The sequence below is a fragment of the Calliopsis andreniformis genome, chromosome 12, assembly GCF_051401765.1.
Source record: "Calliopsis andreniformis isolate RMS-2024a chromosome 12, iyCalAndr_principal, whole genome shotgun sequence".
NCBI lineage: Eukaryota > Metazoa > Arthropoda > Insecta > Hymenoptera > Andrenidae > Calliopsis > Calliopsis andreniformis.
In genome coordinates this window covers 2,685,126-2,709,538 of record NC_135073.1, presented here as the reverse complement: position 1 = coordinate 2,709,538, position 24,413 = coordinate 2,685,126, and the positions used below count along the sequence as shown (strand labels likewise).

Here is a 24,413-nt window from a genome sequence, read left to right as displayed (position 1 = left end):
TCTACATATGCTGCTATTTGAATTAGAAAGGTACGATTTATTTTAATACATACCTTCTACTTTACACGTATTGAAAATCGCACTGAAAACAACCTAAAACACATTAAAATGTATGACAATTTTATCAAGTCAAAATAATTAAAAGTCTACTTCCATATTACTAACATAGAAAAACTGCTGCTTGGTACACATACCTTTGCGCTAAATATCTATGCGCTAAAATTACAAGTTTTTAAGAAAGTAGATACATAATGTCAAAAACAATATTTATTTACATATTTTTCCTTACTTTTATTCAGTATTAACAAAGAAAAGGGTAATGTTTGTAAAAAATAAAATGAGTATAAGGAATAATTGTGCCAATCATTTTTATTGCCATAATAATTTTAGTAATATATTACTTTTTTGAGCCTTGTACATAGCACAGTAAAACGACCTATAACTTTCTTTTTTTTGTGTATATAAGAATTTAACGACTCATTGATATCAGTCATTAGCGACGATTTTATTTATATTTTAACAAATAGATTTGATTCTATTAAATAGTATAACTTTCTTATTTAGATGAATTTTACTTAAATATATATGTATATATTTTAGGAATATATTTTCTAAAGGCTGTATTTTTTAATTAAGTAAAGGAATGAAATCGTTTTTCTTCAACCCTATGATGTTATTCCTCCTGAAGCTATACAAGGACACCTACGTCGTACTATACAATACTTCTTTCAAAAGCGTAGAAAATATTACCAAAATATATGACTTTATTTATTAGACAAAATGGTATTCAATTTGTACAGAATTTATAAAATATAAAACCATGCTTATTTTTAATTGACAATTATGTAAGAGCTGTTTACAATGTACAACGATTTCATATCTACAGAAGCAAATTTACAAAGTGTATATTGTAGAGTTTTACCGACAACCTCTATTTTTGTTTAAATTATGTAAAAATTGGCAAGTTGAATACAGCAAAAAGCTTAATAAAAATATTTTATAAAAGATCAAGTTACATTAGTTAACCTCGCACTACTGGTCCGAAGCAGGAGTCATTTCTGACTCACAGCGACGAGTCATCACTGATTCTAGTATCCTATTGGGAGGGTTAAAGCATCTATACGTACATTCTACTCGTTTGTGTAAATTACATTAAGTGGGAAGGGAGTATTCCACTTGGAGGCGTCGATGTTAGGCAATTTTTAACATAAAAAATCATGATACAATTACAAACCACGAGTTTGGAAATTTTAATTAAATGTTTAATTATTACCATCTGAACTAGAATAAAATAAATTTTCTTTTTGCCATGGAATTTTTTACTTCATCAGGTGATAATAGAAAAAACCATTTCAGATACAAATATAATTCCAGTTCGACAGATAAAGAATCATTTATTTTACACGTGCATAAAATTTGTAGGAAATCGGTCAACTTATTATTGAGATATCATGGTAGCCATTCGAAATGATACACCGTGAAATATATGCAACGACTTAAACAATGAAGAGATAATTGCATGAATACTATGGACGGTATTGTCCCGAAAAATGACTAAACATGTAAGAAACATTTTTAAATTTTTGCTCCGTAATTATACAATAATTCTTGATTTTAAAGATCATCTAACTGTCTATTGTTAAAAATATCAAACATTGTTCTGCAATCAGGAAAAGATCTGCCATAACTTTCTTTTTTCAAAACAAATTAAAGCATTTAAATTAAAACATAAAGAAAAATAAACTAAAAGAGTTAATAATTAAACCGTAAACAAACAAGAATACGAAAATTACAATAAGTATAACTCTCTTATCAGTTCTTTCTAATCGGTAGTCATCAGAGTACTTTCGTGCCTTACTATATATTGACACTCGTTAGATAACTGAAAGTCAGTTGCACGCTGGCAGAAGCCAAAACATCGTAGCTTGACGTCAACGTGCTTTCGCATCGGTTACAACTAAAATTCCCAGAAAACCGCGTGTAACATTCCATCACAAATTGTCTAATGCACTGCTTGTGTCTTACAACACTACTCCGGGGAATCTTTCGCTTCGATTTGTTTTTCCTCACGTGGAAGCTTCTAATGATTTCCAAGATTCACGTTCTTGATAGTTCGAATCACGCGTTACAAGCGTTTATAACCATATTTGTTTATAGGCAGCTCTTCAGATGAACACATTCGCGAAAAAAGACGACATAGCGACTGCTAATACGAAGATAAATTCGATATTGTTGACGCAACCGCCGTTTACAGATTTATTTGGCGAGACGACATGGACTCTTGAAGGAGAGTCTCGAGGACTACTCGTAGTTGGAGGACTTCCGGCCGCGCATACGGTGTTCTTTATGGCCTCTCGAGAAGGGCCAGTGAGGATGCGGAAGTTGTAGTCATTGGGGTCCAAGGCAGAGTACATGAAGGCTGGCAGGCGATCTGAGAGGACCCAAAGATTACCCTTTCGATCGATCTGAAATAGTACACATGTATGTCTTATTATAATCATGAATACAAAATGCAGCAGAATTTTGATTAATCGAATTAATAAGGAGATATGAGTATGCTAATAAATCAATTATTTTCTGACAATAAAATACTTATTGTCTAACATTTATCTTTACGTATCTTATTGTTTGATAAAGATAAAAATAGAGGATGATAAAATCAAAATTCGTTTGATCAAAGATAAGTAATCTTAAATGTTTTCAATAGATAAATTATACAAGTTTTTTAACAACTTCAACTGAGTAAAGCTACATTTTTTATGCTCGGTATTTTGCATTAGCTACCACTTGCAAATTTCATATATGTGTACTTAAAAAAGTGAAAATACTAAAAATTTGCGAAGAATGCACCTATCAGAGGCGATGATTAAGTAAAGTGAAAGAGCAGTTCTAAGAAAACGTAAATATATTGTCGAGCTTATATCGAGATAACACTATAGAATTTTGATATTTAACACAATTATTTAAAGAATCCATTTATTATGGTCCCAGTGACTAATCACTTGGTCATTATTTAATAGATTGGAATTATGCTTTATGGTGTCTTGATCACGATCATTTAAAATTATATTCTGATTATTTAATATGTGAATAATAAAATGTTCGAATGATAGTATCTTGGAATAATAAAGTAGAGTAAAACATTCAACTATCAACACCTTAAACAGTACTGAATAAAGTATGTGCTCACTAAAAACTCATAGTATCCATGGTACACCTATTTATGTATATTACAACACAGGGAGTATAATATTATCGTTAGTATAGTGAATTTTTATATATTACAAAGTAAAAAATTTCAATCTCAGACCATAATTGTAAGTTAAATTCATAAAAAATGATGATAAATGAATCAATATCGATTATTGAATATGATTGAATACATATCGTACCACAAACAAAAGAAAAACAAATAAATGGTAGAAATACATCATCCAGAATTTCGAAAAAAGAAAAGAAAGAATTCAAACTGTAGATTAACCTATCAATCAAGATATGCTGCTCAATTATAGTTCATTAAATTTTGCAAAGTGATCCAATATGTACATAATTATAACGAGTATACATATACATTGGCATGATATTACATAATACAGTGTTTACTATTATAAACATCGATCGAAAATATTTGAAGACACGCATCATATTATGCAATAGTAATGAATTATCAGTCATGTACTGTATTCGAATCATTTGATTATCTACTTTCATAACATCTTTTTATTTTAAAAAAATTTTAGATTAAAACATTTTTTGCATTAAGTTTTGATTTGAATAATAAGAGTACACAAAGTCATAGAAAATGTAGAACACCCTTCATTGGTCAAATGTAGAACACTGAAAAACAATTGTTAGAGACCACGATAAAAAACATCAAAGATATTGAAAATATCAATGAAATAATTTTGGATTAATTTTTATTGCATAAAATAATATAAAGTGTACTTTCGTATAAGAAATACTATTACTTATAGATATTATTATTATAGGTCAATGAATTTTCTGTAAATTAAATTCTTATTTAAAAAAAAGAACTATTAAAAAGTAAAAGTAACTGTAAGTTTTGAGTTAAATTAATCTCAGGGGTGGATACATGTGATTAAGAAGGAAACTATATTTAAAATATACATCCCATATATTTTTACATGAACGTAGATTTTTTTAATTATTTAGTACTTTGATTTAAGAATGTTTACCATAACCATTCGAAACATTAGAAAATAATGTATTTCATATTTTAAAAACATTTGAAAAAGAATTTCAATCAGTAAATTTCTAAATCGTACACCCAACTCAGACGAATCCTGTCGCACCGACACTCTCGATTTCTTTCCTGCACAGGAGCCATTGAATAAGAGAAACAGAGGGAGATAGAAAATATTAAGTGCGGCCAGAATCGCTGAGTTGGCCATGCATCTCACAATGGTCGTCTACTAAACTGCCTACGGCTTATGAGAAAGTCCGACTTCTCACGGCTGTTGCATTAATGATAGCATTGTTCTTTTTGAATATTGCTTTGAAACATGGTCATAGCTTTGAAGAACATGTAAGAATTGTTATTAATCAAATACAATTGAAAAAAGAATTTTCAAACTGTTTCAATTGAATAAAATTTAAAAGCTTTCTTTTTCACGACAAATTAATTTTATCATCCTGTCAAATATAATTTGCTTTTGAAATTAAAAGTATTGTTATTCACAAATTAATTCAATCATACAAAGTCTATTATATTATATCTATTCAATTGTATATAAATATAATGTTTGAGAATTATACAGTAGCAGTAAACAAAATTGTCTCAATATATCTATGTTATTAAATTTCACAATTCGAAAATTTGAATTATCTGCAAAATAACACGATAACTTTGTGTGCATAATATAAAATGTGGATTTTTTAAGTATTACTCTAATTATTTAATGAGACAAAGACATTGATATAGTTAGAATTCAAGATATAGACTTAGAATCTTGGCTCTTACCTTTAAATCATTGGGAAAGACCATCGTCACGTTGTCCATATAGACAAAGCCCTGTTGTTGAATAGTAAATGTGTCTTGAGGCTTCCAACAAGCAATTGCATTCAAGTTGGTTAATGCATAAAATAGAACTCCAGTATCTGGGTCTAGAAAACTGACGCTGCTTTGGCCATTGTATTCACGAGATCCAAGAGTACGAAATTCATGATAGTTTTCTAAAATACGAGAAATTACTTTACACAACGATATTAACAAGCTATATAACAGAATTTCATTTGTATCATATACTGTATGTAAAAAACATCGATTGAGATTATATTTATTTCCTTAGAAGACTTATTATTATGAAGATATTTCTTTAATATGGAACAAACTAAGATTTAACAAATAAATCGTTTTAAATACTGCGTTTTAATTAATATTAAGCGCTAAAGTGTTAAAAGACTATGGAATACTTGTTAAGATTAATTTTTCACACTAAAATAATGAAAACGTTTATGTCTGCATGTTTACAGATATTGATTAATTAAAATCTTTTACTTTCATTCGTAGACCTTTTCGAACATGAAAAACAATAAACTACAATTTATCGTGGACTTGTTTGCTATTCTAATGTTTCTTTAATGTTATCAAAAATATCGGGGTATCGTATTTCCAAATGTATAAGTACCGGTAGGAACATTAAAATGTAAAATACTAATAGATATCAAAAGTAAACTCTTGTAAAACCACAAGCTTTATAAGATAATTTCTGATTATCCCAAAAACTTTAGATAATAAAGTAAATTTTAATGACACTTACCTGGAGATGTAGCACGTTCAGGGTCTCTAAGTAGCTCAGTACTGACTGAAAACTCCATGCTGCTCGAAAGTGGATGGAAATACAAGGTACTATATCCATCACCTTTGGGTGCAAGGGCCATACCAAATAATCCATCAGTCCATTGGAATGATATCCCAGACACATTAAACTCTCCACCCTGTTGAAGAGAATTCTAAGTATAGGATTTTTAGAATTTTATATATTATAGATAATTTACTTCTAAGTATTACTAAGAATACCAAGATAATGCAAAATGTCTCGAAATATGAACAGGTTCTATATTCGCTACATAATCATAATCAGTCTCAAGGTTTGACTACATTTGCAGATACAGCAGTATGCTAAACTTTACTTATAAGGGAGTTCGACAATAAGTATCAGAAATTTTTAGAAGTCAATCTGGTAATTCTACACGTTAAAATAGGAGGAAAATCAAGAATAACGAAATTGTATTTGGAACTTCGTCCTCAGAGTTATTAATTGTTACAAAAACGACCTAAAATTCGCTTGAAATGTGTCTGACTTGGGACTTATTCTACTGCATTAGTTAGATCAAAAACAGCGAAGTTAGTAGAATGAGTTCCAAGTCTGATACATTTCACGCATATTTATGGATTTTCTCAAGAATTATTAGCTCGAAAACAAAATCTAAAGTACAATTTCATCTATTTTCATCTTTGTCTGATTTTACCACGTAGTTACCACGTACTTTCACAGTCATTTTTTGTATTGATCATTCTCTAACCAATTAAAACGTAACCTCGACATATTATTATATTATAAAGAAGATAATCAGATATAAGAAAATAAAAATTTACGAAAAAATGTTAAACCTAACAGGTTTAGCAATATAATATGGAAATTAAGAACAACAAAATTTGCAACTACAGCTTTGTTTTTAATTCTTTGGAGTACAATCTGTGGATCATTTCTATTTTCCAATTATTGTATAGAAATATCAGAACTGTACTGCCTATTAATATTGAATTATTGATTAAACTGAATTTTAAAAATTCAGGTAAAAATATTTGACAATGAATCGCAGCAATTCACTAATTAAACAATTAATAGATATCATCATATTAACACCAGAACTACCAGAAGAGCTAACATAACTCATATGCTTATTTTTACGAACATTTTACTCTTTAGAATTATTGCGTCTTTTTTATTAATACTTAATATAGGAAAATATATAAATAAACATTATTTTTGTGATTTAAAAACTTTGTCAAGAAACTCTAATTTTGGAACTTTTCAACAAAAATTGGACCTACATCAGTCTCGGTAGTTCTAATGTAAATAATAGATACTACCACCATATATCATACGAAGAGCCAATGTTTTCCAAACATAAACTTATTAAGGTTGCAGTAATCCACTCCCAGGACCCGTGAACAAACACTTATTGTTTTCGTTGCAAGGATAATTCTCTTGCGAAAAGAACTCACCAAGTATAACACTCACTTTTTACTATCTTTAGAAGTTTGTAGAACTCATTAAGCCATATACGTTTCGAGAACACATAGTTTAATTAATACTCACAATTAAACATGCTTTGTGGACTTTATCTTCTCAATAGCTTTAAAGACTTCAATATTTGATTATGTAGATATGGGAAAATTTATAAATCTTTAAAGTTTTCAAGAAGATAAGCCACGCAGAAATTTTTTAGTAGACTTACTAAGATTTGTAAACCCACAGAAACACATAAGAAATGAGTGTTAAACAATGTATAAACACGGAAAGACTCTGTCATGACTCTTAACATGTATTGTCTTAACAGTAGGTATATGTAGAAAAAGTAAATTTATGTACTTAAATTTCTTATTGAAAGAAATTTTAACATCCATGCAGCATTATACAGGGTGTCACCATTTTTCAAAAAGAAGAAAAGATAAAAACGAAACTGAATTGAAGTGTAAATTAATGTGTCAGAAAACTTTCTACAAGTAAGAATAAAAGAACAATGTCATTTAAACATATTATTATAATAAAAATACAAAATAACAACGGATTGGTTTTCATTCAATATAGCATAAGAAAAGCTAGTGATATTTAATAATTAGACGTACAAAATTAATGAATCTGTTCTTATAGTGTACTCTGAATCGAAAGAAAACTAGTCCAGTGTCATTTCGTATTTTTTTCTAATTTTTTTAATAAACCATTTTTGAGCCTTGTTTATATAATATTCTTTTCTTATTTCTATCTGCTTGTATGATAGAATACGCTGTCATTATTTTGTGAAAAGAAATAGGAACACCCTGTATTTAGGATGCTTTCCTGGTTAAGTAAGACTACCAAACACAAATTTGCAACACACCTGCACCTATTCTCCTATCATAGCAGACAAAATACTAACTTGAGGATCAGGATGGAAAAAGTGGTGCTTCACGAGCCATGATTTACTCATCTTCCATGAGTAAACTACGAGCCCCGGGCCACCCAGGTCACCCAAGTAAGCGTAAGTATCCTCGCAAGAATAATCCTCAACGGCGATGTTTGCGAAAAGCGAATCAGCTGTTCTCTGTTCTTCTGGAATAACGAACTTCCGTAACATTTGATCGTTCTTTAAATCGTAAACAATCAACGCTGGCGGTGCTTGCTGCTCTGGGCTGTCTAAAATGTCAGTGAATCCTGTATCAAGGACCCAGAGTCTGTCGCACCGATCTACACGGATTCTGAAGGTTGATATTATTTCTGGTACACTTCCTGCTTTATAACGGTGTGCTTCCCATGATGGATAAGGAATCAAGGTGGGCGACTCACGTGTATCTGAAACAGCCATAAAAATTAATTTTTTTTAAATAGCTACATTCTAGCGACTTCAAAAATTAATCTCGCAAGAGAGCTGGAGGCCCCACTTTCTTAAAAGGCAATGCTTCAATAAGGAATGCTGCGTTAACCACCACCACCCAGCGTCCGAACAAGGACAGATTAGCATCAACTAAAAGAGAATCACCAAGGTTGATCCAGTGACATTATTTGACTTTCTGGCTAGAAGGAATTTTATTTTAGACTGGATTTTAAGGGAATAGGGTACAAACAATTTATCTTTCGGGTCGCCCTCGATGAGGCCCTCGATGTTTTAAGTACTAGAAAAACTCTCGGTAATAATGAGAAAAATATGGTGATTAAAGCAGAAGTTTAAGTGGCGTTGTATTTACAATGGACACCTGAAACGTTAAATGCATTTTTCTGGGAACTACATTACTACATTATTTGATTTTACACTAAAGACGACTATTTTCCCCTTTTTCTCTTCTTGGGTGTTTTACATTGTATAGACGTCGTCGTTGTATAAAGGTCATTAGCAACAAATTGAATTTCGATAGTATATGTTGGATATAATTATACCTATAATATGTTGAAGTATTGTATAGTCCCTTTTTTTGAAATAGTTTCTTGTATGATTCTGTGCTTACAAATTTTCAAACGAGATAAATTATGTCAACAACACCTAACTAAATATTTTTAAATTACGTAAAATTATATCGGCGACAGTCTCGATGTTAAATCATTTTTTATATCCATAGACTGACAACACCAGGATACGAATGCAAAAGGCATTATTTTCTTTTCTTATTTATAGATGTAGACGTATTACTTTAACTTTGATAAAATGAATGATTTCACTACCATAAATACATAAAAATAGCGTTTATCTTAATATTGACAAATGATTTTTTCCTTCAAACGTAACTTGCATGTATACTTGTATATATTATAATGAATATATTTGTATAATATTCATAGTATACATAATGTATAAAAAAATAATATGTAAGAATTCGAATAAGTGGTACAAAAAGTTAGAAAATGTATTTTTGGATACAGAGCGAACTATGAGGATATAAATGGGTAATCATAAATTATTAATTAATAATTCTATAGAGACTGAAACGTCGAAGATCGGACAGTAGTCAGCCTTTTGCTGGGCAATCTCTTTAACGCTAACGTAGATACAATTGCAGCCTTTACATTATCATAACTTAAACTTCAAAGCTCTAAGACTATGGGAAATAAAAATGAGTAGAATAATTGCAATTGAGATAAACAAATAGTTGCAGTTTTCAATCAAAACTTGTTAATAGGTATTTTTATACCTATAAATATCTATAAATAGATATAAAAATACTCTAAAAGTACTATACCTATCAATGGGTATAAAAATATTCCATTTCTAAAAAGAATAAAATTTACAAATTATGAAGTACACGTATATTTACTATAGGTTTTCCAAATTATGTTCTTGAATATTTGTATAAAGTGATATGCATATAGTCTCCTACAGTAATAAAACAGTTCTGTTCTATCAATTTATAGTTCATTTTCCAAAAATAGATGCTTGTCTTGATGCTTCTTAGTTTCTTTTTTCTTTTCTTATAACAATCTTATTTTTCATTTTGTTCATATTCAATATACAATACTATAGGAAAAATGTAGAACATTATACATACACATTTAAAATCGATTTTATACATCAAAGTAATTCCAAAGTGTTTATGAACAAGTTGTTTGTTTCCTCTAATTAATTTTCTATTTTGCCAGAGTTGTTAAATTACAAAAACAACAAAAATTTAGAAAATATGTGTATACCAATTGAATATTATTCAACACATGCTTTAAATATTTTGAGGAATATGAAGAGTATACAACTCATCTTTTTGCAAATAATTTTAAACGTTAAACGAATAATTTTTGTACATTTTTGCAGTATAAAATATTATATGTATATAGTTATACAGAATGTCCCAAAGCTGATGGTACAAGCGGAAAAAGGGAGTAATTCTACATGAAGAAGTAAATCGTAAATATAGCATAAAATTTATTGATTTTATACGTGAATACAAGCATACGGAAGTACAGTTTTAGATGCTTAAATGGTACACGGGGTACGGCAAGCACTCTCGGTCTGACCACTGGTTGTCTCTAGACTCTACGGTACGCTAGAAACATTCTCCCTTCAAAGTCAATTTTCTTGAAAATGAAGCATGATTTAAAAAAGTTTATTCCACATTTACAATTTATTTCGTCATGTAGAATTACTTCTTTCCCGCCTATATCACTCGTTCTGGAATACTCTATATGAACATACTTTACAATCTGGAAATTCAGATATTTAAGATATTTCAAAATTCAAAATACCTTTTTTGTAGAAGTACATTCTGACTAATAAATCATGGATAAACACTGATCTGTTTCCAAGGTAAAATGCCAAGTTTTCAATTTAAGCACTTTTATGACGTATAAACAATATTAAAATTCTTGTTAAATGTTTCACCACCGAAAACGAACGTAAAAGAAACATTTATATAAGTTTTGACTTAAATAAAAATGTAATAGTAAAGCTATGTTTGCATTAGGCAACTTTTGATTAGGCAACCTAGTTAATCAATCTAATGTCGATCAAAATTGTCGTTTCATCTTAGTTCAAATTGTGTTTACATGGACAACTTTGATTAATTTCAGATTGATCAATCCGATTATTTATCTGACCAAAATTTGTTTAATGTAAATGTATCTTTAGTAGCATAATGTGAAATCAAACTAAATGAACCGTTACTTCCTTGTTTATCGAAAAAGTTAGACAAATAGTTACGATCTTTGACGAAACACCTTTACCGTGTATCGCTTTCTCTATGAAAAGTGGATTACAAACCAGATTTTCGTAGTTCATGGAAGAATAGTGTAGAAATAATTTGAAACTCAATCCATTTTCTCCAACTGGCTGAACCAGTTCAAATATTTCAACAAATGCCACGAACCTCTCACTTGATAATGTTAACCGACCATTGGGTAAACGAGGCTTACTAGTTTCAGTTCTTATATGAACTGCTGTTAGTTTAAATTGATTTAATCATATTACAGAATCTTATTAGAGAATTTATATCATATTAAAGAACAATAAAAGATATCCAAATGTACAATTTTCGAATATTTTAAAATGATTAAAATATTGAAACCTTGCAGAAACTTATAGTATTTTATTACGTACTAAAAAAGAAATGGCCATCGAATAGTTAAACATGTAATTAAAAAAAATAATGAATTCAATTACATGGGTTATTTATGATATATCAGATCAATAAAAAAGTTATGTCGTTCTTAAAGTTACAGTAAAATCGCCTGTAGGTATTTCCCAATTCACAATAAACCGCCCTTCCCCGAGAAGAAGACTGTTTAAAAATTTCATTTTTATATAACTCATAGGTTTTATTATAATATAAGCAATATTTTAGCTTCAAAAGCTACAGAAATTTCTTGATTACCTAATATTAATGTCTGTTTTCAATCTTTATGTCACGAATTTTATTAATACCTTTCCTAACGTATTATTGATCATGGAGCTGAATAGCGTTTCCATTCTTGATATTTTTTTATAATTAGATTATAAGACGTAGTTTGTAATTTCAATCGTGCCAATAAAATTGATCAAAACAACGCTATATGTATAGAGATTTCTTTCGCCTGATAAAGGTTCAGGTTTAGACCATGCATCTACGAATTTTTCTTATCATCTTGCAATATACACTTGTATAGTATGGAAAAAAGCAATAATTATAATAATAATAATACTTTTGTGCTATCTGTTTATTGTTCTTTTTCTTTATCTAGTAGAAGCATTATCTTCGTAATACTATATTATATATCCTTCTACGTCAGTCTGTTTTCTTCTTGGCAACTAAATGTCAATTTTTGTTACACTAATTACAATTGATTCTACGCTTATTGGAAGCTTTTTAGTTTAACATAGAATAGAATGCAAATTGTACGAAATAATACATTTCTAACTGAAACGTATGCAGTTTGGTATACTTAATGCACAGACATCGTACATGTACACATGTACATATACATACATATAGATATACATATATCCACAAGCGAGTTGCAGAATTGTATTCAAGGTCGCTAAATTTGCTAGTAAAAGCGTCAGAATGAAACATACACTCCTTGTCCTTTTCGTCTTCTTGATAACAGCACACTGTGCGATGGTAACTGGTATTGTAGAAACAGACAAGGATTTCGTTCAAAGTAAAACAGTTGCTGCAAACCAAAATACTGACAATGAGTATACTTCATTTCACGAATATTCCTTATGAACCACCACCCGTGGTCAACTTGAGGTTCAAGATAATTTTCATGTACATAGAAGTTATGTATTCAATTTAACGCTTAAAATTATTCAAAAGAAGCAAATAATATTGTAATAGATTCGAATGATTTCTCTGGCTTTGCACCGTTTTCACCAGCAAATACTGACAATGCTAACCAAATGTAGGGTAAGCGTGTCAATACGTCGTTGTCGTCCTTGAAACATTCAAAAAAAGTAACACGTATTGTTCTACGAGGATCCTTTGTGAAAAAGCATCGTGGAAAAGGCGGAAGAGTCCTATTTGTTACTTCGAAGAATTCATAGATATCCTGAACATATAGCACGTCTTATATTTTTATAAACGGTGTTTGTCATTTAGTTTCAAATGTTAGTTTCACATCAATTTATTTTCTATTATGCACACATGATTGGGTCACAAAGTACATTCACGTCCATCCTACAATATAAATACAAAACGAAGTTTCATGTTATAGAGGTTAAGAATTAGTTGCGATCCATTCCAGAATTAGTAGCTTTCTACTATTTAGTAGATTTCATTCTGTAACTTTCTATTCCCTCTTTGCACAACGCAGGACCCTGAGCCACCAAAACTATCAAAGAACCGCCAGTATGGCCTCGACTCGATGCCACGATGTGCCTTTGGCAATTTTGAGCAGCAGGATTGCCCATACTTGAACTTGAAAATGCTTGCCTATACTTGTATATACATTCCTCTATTGTGAGCATTCCTTGTATTGCACCAGTAGAACAGTAATGCAAGATGTAATAAATACACGTTTCAATATTTTAAGGGAAAGTGGGGTATTTCCATTTGATCGCAAAATGTTTCATAACATAGAATCCAATCTGTTTCATTTTGCAAAAATAATGCCTTAATGTTAGCGTTATGTTTTGGAATGAAGAGCAGCTCACGCCTATTGGTGAGACAAACACTTGAAAGAGTCTATTGACTTAGATCATCCCTAATTAAACAAACCCAACTGGAGTACCCTACCAACTGCTATAATGTTTAAATGTATACTTGTTCCACCCTGTATACAGCAGCTACAGCATCTTAAATATGGTTCTATCTACTTGACTTACGACGGATGAACGCCACAAACACAACACTGAAAACAGTAAATTTTCGGATAAAAGATAAAATAGTTCTATATTAGGACACAAAAAAAACAGTTTTACGATCATAACGTTATAATGAAAAATGTTGTTCTTGTTGTAATACAATATCACTTTGAGATGTTAGATAACATGACGAGTGTTATAGTAGACCCATTAGAATCCACATGCAGAGAATGGTTGCATTTTTTATGCACAATTCCTTACGTTAGGGATGCCAAACGCAGGTGATAACCAAGGTTTGAAGGATCAGGCACTAGTTCTGAAATGGGTGCAGAGGAACATTGCTGCGTTTAGTGGTAATCCAAACCAGGTAACAATATTTGCTGAGGAAGCTGGTGCTATCAACGTGGGATGTCGCTTGCTATCTCAGAAACCAGAAAAATGAGAAGTTGAATGTATAATTTTTGAAGTTGTGATAAAATGTTGCTCCATGTTTTACTTTTCTCATTCTCCAGATCTATCTTACAAAGCAATTCTTCGAAACTTCATTTAGACGTCAGAAGATGCCGAGGCAAGATCCGTTAAGCTTGGTCAGAGCATAGATATTCACGCTACCATCGAAGGAAACACAAGTGAGACTCTAAGTCACGAAACAAGGCAAGTTCGAACTTAATTAACGAATCAGAAGGTGTCTGACTTTAACACTAATTTCTTTTTGAAAATATCATGAAAACTCATTTGTATCGTTAATAAAAGAGTAGATTTCTACAGAGACTCTGTTTCTGATTAAAAAACCCATAAAGAAATTGTGAAAGGAAACCTACACTCTCGTAGAGATCGAGAATAGGTGTAACACCGGGGCGGTAACAATATCTTAAATATCTTAAAACCTATAATAAGTATAAACACAAATTTTGATTTAAAAAGAATTAAAAGATTTTCAAAATAAACAACTTTGAATTCTTGTTCAACTCAAGTAATAAGTGGCGAGTAGAAATAACATATAAATGTAAATATTTTCAAAAGTAATAATTTTTCGGTATAAATAAGTAAACACTTTCTTGTGGGAAGTACATGTATATATCGATCCAGCTGGATCAATTAATGTATTAAAAAAAATATGTTTCCATTTAAAAAAAAGAACAAAGTTGAACTTTAAATATGCTTCACACGTTCACATACAACAAGAACTATTTACGTCTAAAATTTATGTCTGAAACATTTTTTGCTATTACCAAAAACAAGTGAATTATTCCAAGTGATAAAGTTAGATAGGACACTCTGTGTGTATGTATAATGTAAAACGACCTTTGAAATACACGCATCTATCGTAAGTATACAGATACGCAATAAATATCTGTATAATTAAGGAAATAACTTTTCGATACTCTAATGTAAACTTTTCTTACTGCTTTAAAATGATATAACTATTCTCTTTGCAAATATTTTCTTTTTCGTTTCTCTAATCTTTGATGTCATCTTTCTTAAAATGGTATTGATCGTTGCTTCGCATTTTTAAGTGTTTCATTAATAAAAATTTATAATTTAAATACAAAAATATGGTCGAAAGCGACTGTAATATCGGCAATTGATTCTTCAATAGTTTCATTTTCTGTTAGTTTCCTTTTAGTTTAATACCTTTAATAGTTGCGCAATGGCTCTTCTACGTTATTATGCATTATGTAAAATTTTCTGTAACTTCAACCCCTTTTGAGATATGCTACCCTATCCGCTTGCATCTTTCCACCGTCTGGACCAAATTGTTTAAAATTTTAGTAGCATCAATGTACCATATACAGAAACTACTACACCAAATTTCATAAAATTCCGATAACCCAGAAATATGAATTAAAATAAACGCCACCTCACACACACGCAAGCACGCACATACATCAATATACAACATATTGAATTTACCCGTCGGTTTCTTGGCTTTTTTGGACTCAGGGAACCTTAAAACGTTAAGAAATTTAGAAAACAGAAGAGTCAACATTTCACCAACAGTAATACTTTTCCCTCTATTGTATTGTAACGAGACTGTGGATTTTGATGCATTATGAGAAACTTCAATGTGTAAAAGTATTCAAATGAATTATATAATATAGAAAAATATAGAAATTATAGGAAGGCAAGTACATTTTATAATACTTGAAAGGTGAAATAAGTCTTCAATTTGGTTCGATTTCTCCAATTTTACGTATGAAAATAGAAATCTGCATAAACATCCGCAGTCTATTTATAACAGTCGGGAAAGTAAAAATGCAAATACGAAAGTTCTGACTCTCGAAAATTATACAAACTGTATTTTGTGAAATTAAAGAGTTATTTTGGCATTTTATAATGATGTTCATATAAAACATCTTCAACAATAAATTGCCAAGTGAAAGTACATTTAATATACATATAACTTTTAGTAGCGATTTCATTTTCTCTTTCGTGTGTTCTGAAATGTTTGAGAATTTGTAATCTGTATAACTTAACAATATCTAGTCCAGTTATTTATGCGTAGAGAAGTACAGAATTAATTAAATTAGTGGACAGATAGGAATTAATTGCTATTTCCTTGTATCATGCAAAAAGATAACAATGTCACACTGCTGTACATTCTACATTGAGTACGTGTAACCTGAATGCTATGCATTGCACAGAGACAAGGAAAGGAACGAACAATAGAATAGTGCGAAATAAGTCTTGCGCAATAAATCGATAATCAAGGATATCATAAAAATAGTTTCGAAAGTCACGGAACTAATTGAGAATGGAAAACTCAGTCTGGGTGCTGCCCGTTACTAAGATGAATAATTCAAAAATACAATCTTAAAAAATAGTTACTGTACCAGAACAATATATTGCAGCGTTTAATTCTACAAGTTTTGTAACGGGGGCATAGAGAGTCATAGAAAAATCATGACAAAATGTGATGAAAGAAGAAGGACAAACTTGAAATATTCTTCACAGAATTTAATATATGTATAAATATGTGTCCCATGTTATTATTATTATAATTAAAAGAGAATCGATACAATCTACAACCGATACATTTTACAAGTTTGGAGAGAATTTCCGTACAATTTGCATATAATCTCTCGAAGAATATAGAAAGAGAAACTAATCAGTTGCGTAGCAAGTTAATATGAAGAAAGTTTCCATACTCAATTAATTTTGCTACGCATATGAAAGTTTAAAGCTTGAGATAAGGTAAACCAAAAAAGGAAATACATCTATTATTCACGTATACCTACTCATTTTTTTGTATTCCTGTACTATATGTGAAACATTATTAAGTTAAAGAAATGCTAAATTTCAAATATTCTGTTTCTTTTTATATTGTTGTATATATTTCTGTTTTGATAGTATTATGTTTAAAATATCATGATATTCCACAAACGTGCGCATAGTAAATTGTTTTCAAGTTGAGACAGACCATTTTTAGAATTTCGAAAACTATATTGTGTCCTATTTTAAGAAAAATATTTCTGTTTATTTATTTACATTTTTTGTTAATAGGACACGATAGTTTTCCTAGTTTTATGTATTTTAACAGTATATAGTTTCGATTAATGTCGCAGATTTATGGAAAATGAATTTTCGGGATCTAGGTTTTATTATAGAGCACTGACTCTTTGAGGAAGAAAAGTACTTCTTAAATATATTTAAAAATTACGGATCTTAAAGCCTTCGAAATAATTCAAGCGAACAGGTTTCATATTGATCTAACTGTTGCACACGTTGTAGAATACAGGACTAGTTTCTTATACCGCTTCATTTATTATTATTTGCTTTTTTTATTGAATCAACTTATTCGTCTTTTAATAATAAATTATATGATGCTGTAGAGAGCAAAGTTTCTTAACTTTTTTGCTGCTTAACCCAAATTTAGCTTGTAATAGTACCACGACCTAAATGTTAGTGATATAAAATTTTTAAAAAGGGTAAATTGGGGTCACTATATGTATATTATGTACATGAATAAAATTATGCATATTTGACAATAATTTCTACTACAAAAGCTATAACAAATACTTTAATTTTATTTTTTGTTGTTTAACATTAATTATGGAGAAATGTAAGACTAACGCTTAATTGATGAAATCTATGACGAAACTATTCTTGCAGCTAAAACCATTTTATCTGTTTTTTATTTTAGTGCAAGGCAATTTTTGGTATCAAACATATTTCCAGTATGTAGATCTCTTAGCAATGAGAAACAATACAATTAAAGAATACTCTAGACAACTAATTGTTGATATCTTTGATATTAGAATTTGCATGGCAAAATCTATTAGATGTATATGTAGTAGACTTTCAAACTGCTAATTAGACTAATTTACATAAATTAGAAATTGACGATGATATTTATATATTGGAAAGTAACACTTGCAATGGAACTGCATTTTGGTTTGATGTAGCATTTATTGGATCAAAACGACAGGTGCGGCTAAGCATACAGTATGTATGTTCTTATAGAATCTCTTATCTACAGATACCAAGTTCGTTGTCCCTTAGATACTCCTTAGTCTATAAAAATGGCCAGCTGTTATCTGGCAAAATCATTCTTATTGCAAACAATCTTACAATGTGACAATAGAATTCAAATTTGAAAGGATCAAACATGGAAAGCAGTCGTAATACTTTGAGTTTGAAAAATCCTATTTTAGTTGTTTTGGCGCAAGGTAGTAGCTATCATTTCGTCCAATTAAAAAATTTGTTTTTTCATTAAGCATTGCAAACCCTTAAGGTTTATTTCGCTACACAATTACAAATATTACAAAGTTTACAAAAATTTAAGTATAGGAGTGCATTGCTATCAGATTTGCAGTATGCTAAAATATTGTATGTATACTATTCTATAAAAGAGTCAAGTTACATTGGTTTTTCAGGGTAAACTCTGAAATTATTGGACCGATATGGAAAATTCTTTCACTGTTTAAAAGGTTATTTCTTCCCGAGTGACACTAAGAAAAGAATATTGATACATGTAGAAAAAGCAAATATCTCGGACCTAGCATAGACCCACGCGTCACGCATCGCATGACAGCCAATCCCCCATTGCTTTTCTTACAGTCAACTATGTTGGTTTATCTAGACCTGAGAAGTCTGAAAATCAATGTATTTTGATACAAGGCAAGAAAACAAAAAATATCGTACATTACAAGGCGATATAGATTGACATAAACAAGCTCTCATATTAATCCGTAAGTCAAGTGCTTGTATGAAACTTTATTCTGGTGAAAATTTAAGACACGATTTTACTATATCTTCCCTATTTTTAAAATATTTAATAGAGTTTCAGTCAATCCATGGCATCCACGCAAGCGAAACTGCGGGCAAAAGCTAATACTTAATATTTTGCTTGACTATGAACATGTCAACATTTAGTGGTAACTGGAATCCTAATTTGTGAAGTGTGCAGCTTATTTTACTTTTGACGTTTATACTGTTATGCAGTTTATATTGATAAATTATATAATCAAGGCCTTTGCATTCGTAATTACATTTACATTTTGAATTCTCTACAGTACCGTTTGCGAGCCAAGAATGCGGCTACATTGTAATGATCTGCTCTGATTCTGTTGAGTGTTACAATGAACTACCTACTTAGGTTTTTTCATCTTTTTCTTAAAATTGTAGATCTGCACATATATATAAAAAACTTGAGGTATGTATATCCAGGAAGTTTGAGTGTATTGTATGTTCTCATTTCCTTAAACTCTCATACGAGATGAAATCCAAAACAGCTAATGTATCTGATGTTTTACTTTTGATAAAATTGAGTGAACCATTCAAAATTTAATGCGACCCATAGGTTGAGGAATACTAATTACAGAGTACTTCCGTTCATAATCCCCTAAGTAGCTGCGTAAATCTATTATTTTAAACTTCCTATTTTCCTTCCTATCAACAATACCTACACTGTATGCAAAAATTTGGAAGGAAAATATTGTTCGACCAAAACTCGAAACACTTGAAATATCAATTAAAAGTAGACAATACTAGCAGAAAACTTTTAATAACCGAAGTACTCACCATTGGCGTAGAAATAATTCAAGCTGGCAGCTACACCGAGCCTCCATCTCGGCACTGTTACGAAGATCCTTGTGTCCGTCACTTCAAGGCCAAGAGGAAGATTGTCTTCCTGCTTGTATCCTGGGAAAAGTTGTCTGGTCTCGTTGTTTGGCCATTCGTATTCGAGCTGTTTCCATTGAAAAGCCACCTTAAGGTTACCGGAAGCACAGGTAGTCCTCCAGAAGCAGCATTGAAGCAACACGGTTAAAGAAGGAACGATCCATTTGATATGCATTCTCTTGTTCTTTCTCCTTCTCGGACGAAAACCTTGACTTTTCGCGCCTTGACACTACAAATTAATATTCCAATGTGATTAATCCATTCCTTACTAAGTCTAACGAGAGTATCTACTGCATATTTAAATTGCAAATTTGCCTTAACGGTATGATTGTTCAAGGACACGCTCCTAACAGCATGTTTTTCTTAAGATTAAGGTATTCTGACTTGTATAGCAAAGATCTGCTTAATCTAATTTTAACTATTTTTTACCATTATGTAAAATAATTGAGCGAAAGGTTGATGGTGACTCGAAATCTTAACCCTTTGCACTCGGTTGTCCCTTCTAAGAGGACAAAATGAATGAAAAATAAGAACCTCGGAGTGCAAAGGGTTAAATGTTTCATTTAGGGTCATAATGATTAGATAACGCCCAATAAAACTGATATGTCAGAAGATTTATTATTTCAGTGCTATGTAGCGACGATAACTTATTATTAAAAAATAATAACTTATTCGTTAAAAAATAAATAGATATTAAATTATTTTCATATATTACTTGACTTTTCTATTTAATTACTAATAAATTTTGCTTTTCATTACTAAATGTTTTCGACAGTAGCATAATAAGAATATTAATATTTCGTATTACATATACGGGATTTAAAAATATTTAACCAGATACTATAAATTAGCAGAAGAAACATTCATGAGTTTGCAACTACTATTAAGTTATAACAATTAGAACGTCCAAAAAATTAATGTTACTAAACAGACAAAAAATGTTTTGATTTTCTCTTAAGATAATCCATGTTAGGAGAAGCTTGCCAAATTTGGACCGACGCCTATGTTGAACCACCAGTGTAATGCATAAATAATTTGCAGCCGTTTGACAAACAATATGCTTTGTTTATTTACTAAGTTAGTTAATGCAATAATCACTATCACATAATACCGTTTGAAGTTTAAGTAAACAAATGCAGTCTGTTTTAACAAGTGAGAATGTAATATTTTAACATCCGACTGTAAGCTCTCTAGTTTTTCTAAAGTAAATAGCATGACTTTTAACTATATATATATATAGCAAGTACATCTATTAAGCTACAATTTACTGTATTCATTTTTTTATTTTTGCCTAATATTAGGGTTAGGTAAAATATTTTCAATTATTTGGTCAAATTGCTTAGATTGGACAAAGAGGAGTTGCTTGCATTAAACCAGTTCGATATAGGCAATGCTAGAATGTTAGATAAGCAATATCACTTCAAAAGGAAAAAAAAGATTCCGTCTGGTTTTATACCGTATGTGAAAAGATCCAGGTAGGAAGTAATAAAGTGCACAAAATGTTGCGCTTGGGAATATACATCGTACATAGGAGTAGATACAAAATTAGAAAAATATTATTGCTTAGATTGTTGATTTTTAATATAAGATATTGTAAATTAGGTATACTGACATCTATGTAACATATTTTGTGAACTTATTATTAGAAATATTTACTCATTTTTACACTTTACTCCAATGATTCAATTTAGGAAACCAAAGATCCATCCTAAGAAACCTGTTGCTTTAAACGGACTAATGTTACAATTATAAAAAGCTACTTGTTTAATATTGTATATTATATTTTGGAAAAAATCAATTATATTATCATGAAAACACAAGTAGTAAAATTTTTTCCGCTTTCTCTTTAATATTTAGAATATTTTAATACCGTGTCTACAATAACAAATATTTTAGTGGTCCAAATTCGGCCACCTTCCCCTATAATCTAATAAAGATTAAAACAAATCTAATAACAACACAAGTCGTTTTCATGAACACTTTATAGCATAGAAATGAACACGCGACACAGAAATAAAGAAATAAACAGTTAATTTAGTTTAGAGTTCAGCTTGATAATAATACGCTAGAAACGTAGGTAACAATACATTAAAGTAGAACTTACACTTTCAACAATGTTTTTATATTGCATCCCAAACATTACAGTACCTTTTATTCACAAGTTATATTTTATACTTTATTTATTCAGTCTAGTATTATGAAATTGCAATTTGGATGTATGTACTTCTTTTAAAACATTACAAGATCTGACGTACCATCGCTAATTTTATATTAAATTAGTTGAAACAATTTAATCAGTGTATACACTGCTATAACCGACACCTTCTACTTGCATTTCGGATACGTTTAACATATTTTCGCATAGCACATGTACACAAAAGTCTCCTAGCCTATTCATAAGTGAAAAGTAAAAAGGTGAATGCTCGGAAACCTAAATACCTTTTACACGATCTCTACACGAGAGTGTCATGTTAAACAAGGCAACAGTTATAAAATTGACCGAACTGAGGCTTTATGCATTTGTACGCATCATGCGATCTTGTTAGAATTTTACACAAATGATGATGACAGATTTAATAGACTTATAATAACTTACGAATTTGACTATTAAATTAAGAAAACTGGACAAGAGTTAGGTAAGTGAGATAAGCAACGAAAAAAATACAGTATACTAGTTGTCACAATTAACTAATCTTATGACGACATATCTATGTGTCACTGTGGCATTATGTCCTACTTAACTTAAGCACCTTAAATATCCCATTAGGTGTGAACATTATTTATTAATTCGGTGTTTTTTCTTTTTTTAAGAAAACTCAGGTCTTATTTCTAAATGACATGATATTTTTCATCTTAAAATATCATGTGACATCATGTGAATGATGAAAATAGCGGTTGTAAGAAAATATCAGTGAGACAGAGAAATATTTAAATCTAAACTAGTTATGTACTAGTATCGAGTAATTGTCGAAACACCGAATAAAATTGCCTATAAGCATGATCCTACTTTTCACTACCATTCAATAATTCAATTTCGATTTCGGATCACAAACTAACGTGCATTGCTTCATTAAACATAAACCTAATAAAATGCATCATCGACGCGAAATTACATTGTTCGCGTACATCAAACGTAAACACTGCATTTTTACACGAAAACATTTTTGCACCTGAATGTTAAAGAGACCCAAGTCTTTTTTTCATTCTTCAGGAAATCAGAAAAACAAATATGACCACGAGACTGAGAATTTTTATACAAAATCAAATTTTTGTAGATACATTTTAAAAAATAGAATCTGAGTAAAAACGTATTTCATTCCTCATATATCATAAAGTCTACATTGTTTTTAAATTTTCTGTAAATGCATAAAAATCCGCGATCGAGTAATCACAGATTAGTTAACATTGTACTTAAGAAGCCATATTGAGTCAGAAGATTTAGAAAAACCGATTTTTGACGTTTTCTGTAGGTGGATAGGTCAACATGTACAGAATATTCTTTACAGAACGCCCATCATGCGGGCCTGGAATAGGTAACTCGGTGTAATTTAAAAAATAAATACTTTATTTAAGTGTAAACTTGTCTTGAAATTTCAAATACGTGATCTCTTAAATAGTAGAATCTGCAGAATGTGACTGTATCCATCCCATTTACTAATATTTTTTATTCACACAACTATAAAGTACTCCTCAAAATACGCTTGTTCGAACAAGCATACTTTTTTTAAAAAAATTACCAAAAATCACATTTTTTCAACCTTCGGACTAAGCACGGTCCCTAAAAGTGGTTTATTCTATTAAGTCTACTTTATATATTACGTAGTGTAAATAAACTTCCATTATTCTAATAAAATTACAAGAAAGCAGTAAAATAAAATATAAAACTTAATTTTAAAAAAAACGGACTTAAATTAGTCTGACTCTCAGGTACAGATTTTAAAGACGTTACCGAAAGAAACTCTTCGAAAAACGTTCCAGTCAAGCAACAGGCACCGGAAGTCGCCTTGGTCCACCCTCGCCACTTCCGCGTGGGACACTCTGAACTTTCACGTTCTTCACTCGTTTGTCACTCGCGGCCCGTCTCAATCGGCGGGGAATTGGCGTGCGAAATCACAGGAGCGAGATACTGCTGCAACGGTGACACGCGACAAACTGAGAATTCGTAAGCGCGAACGAAGGACGTTCTCTCCTGCGGGTACCGTTTGGTACCGTTCAAGGCTCTGCGACCACTGATCCGCTCGACAGACCTGTTCAAACGCCGTGATCCGTCGTTCCCCGCTAACCATAATGCTATTACGTAGCGA

General features: G+C 30.7%; 1 protein-coding gene across 1 annotated transcript; it reads right to left on the bottom strand.

Moving 5' to 3' along the window:
* Window positions 1–360: 360 nt before the first annotated feature.
* On the bottom strand, window positions 361–24,136 carry Yellow-b (L-dopachrome tautomerase yellow-b). The gene is made up of 6 exons (XM_076388565.1): window positions 24,059–24,136; window positions 20,011–20,338; window positions 8,167–8,579; window positions 5,781–5,958; window positions 4,982–5,193; window positions 361–2,465 (listed from the first exon to the last, which is right to left on the bottom strand). The coding sequence occupies exons 2-6, from the start codon at window positions 20,282–20,284 to the stop codon at window positions 2,166–2,168; spliced, it is 1,377 nt and encodes a 458-aa protein (XP_076244680.1). The 5' UTR covers window positions 20,285–20,338; window positions 24,059–24,136; the 3' UTR covers window positions 361–2,165.
* Window positions 24,137–24,413: the final 277 nt, after the last annotated feature.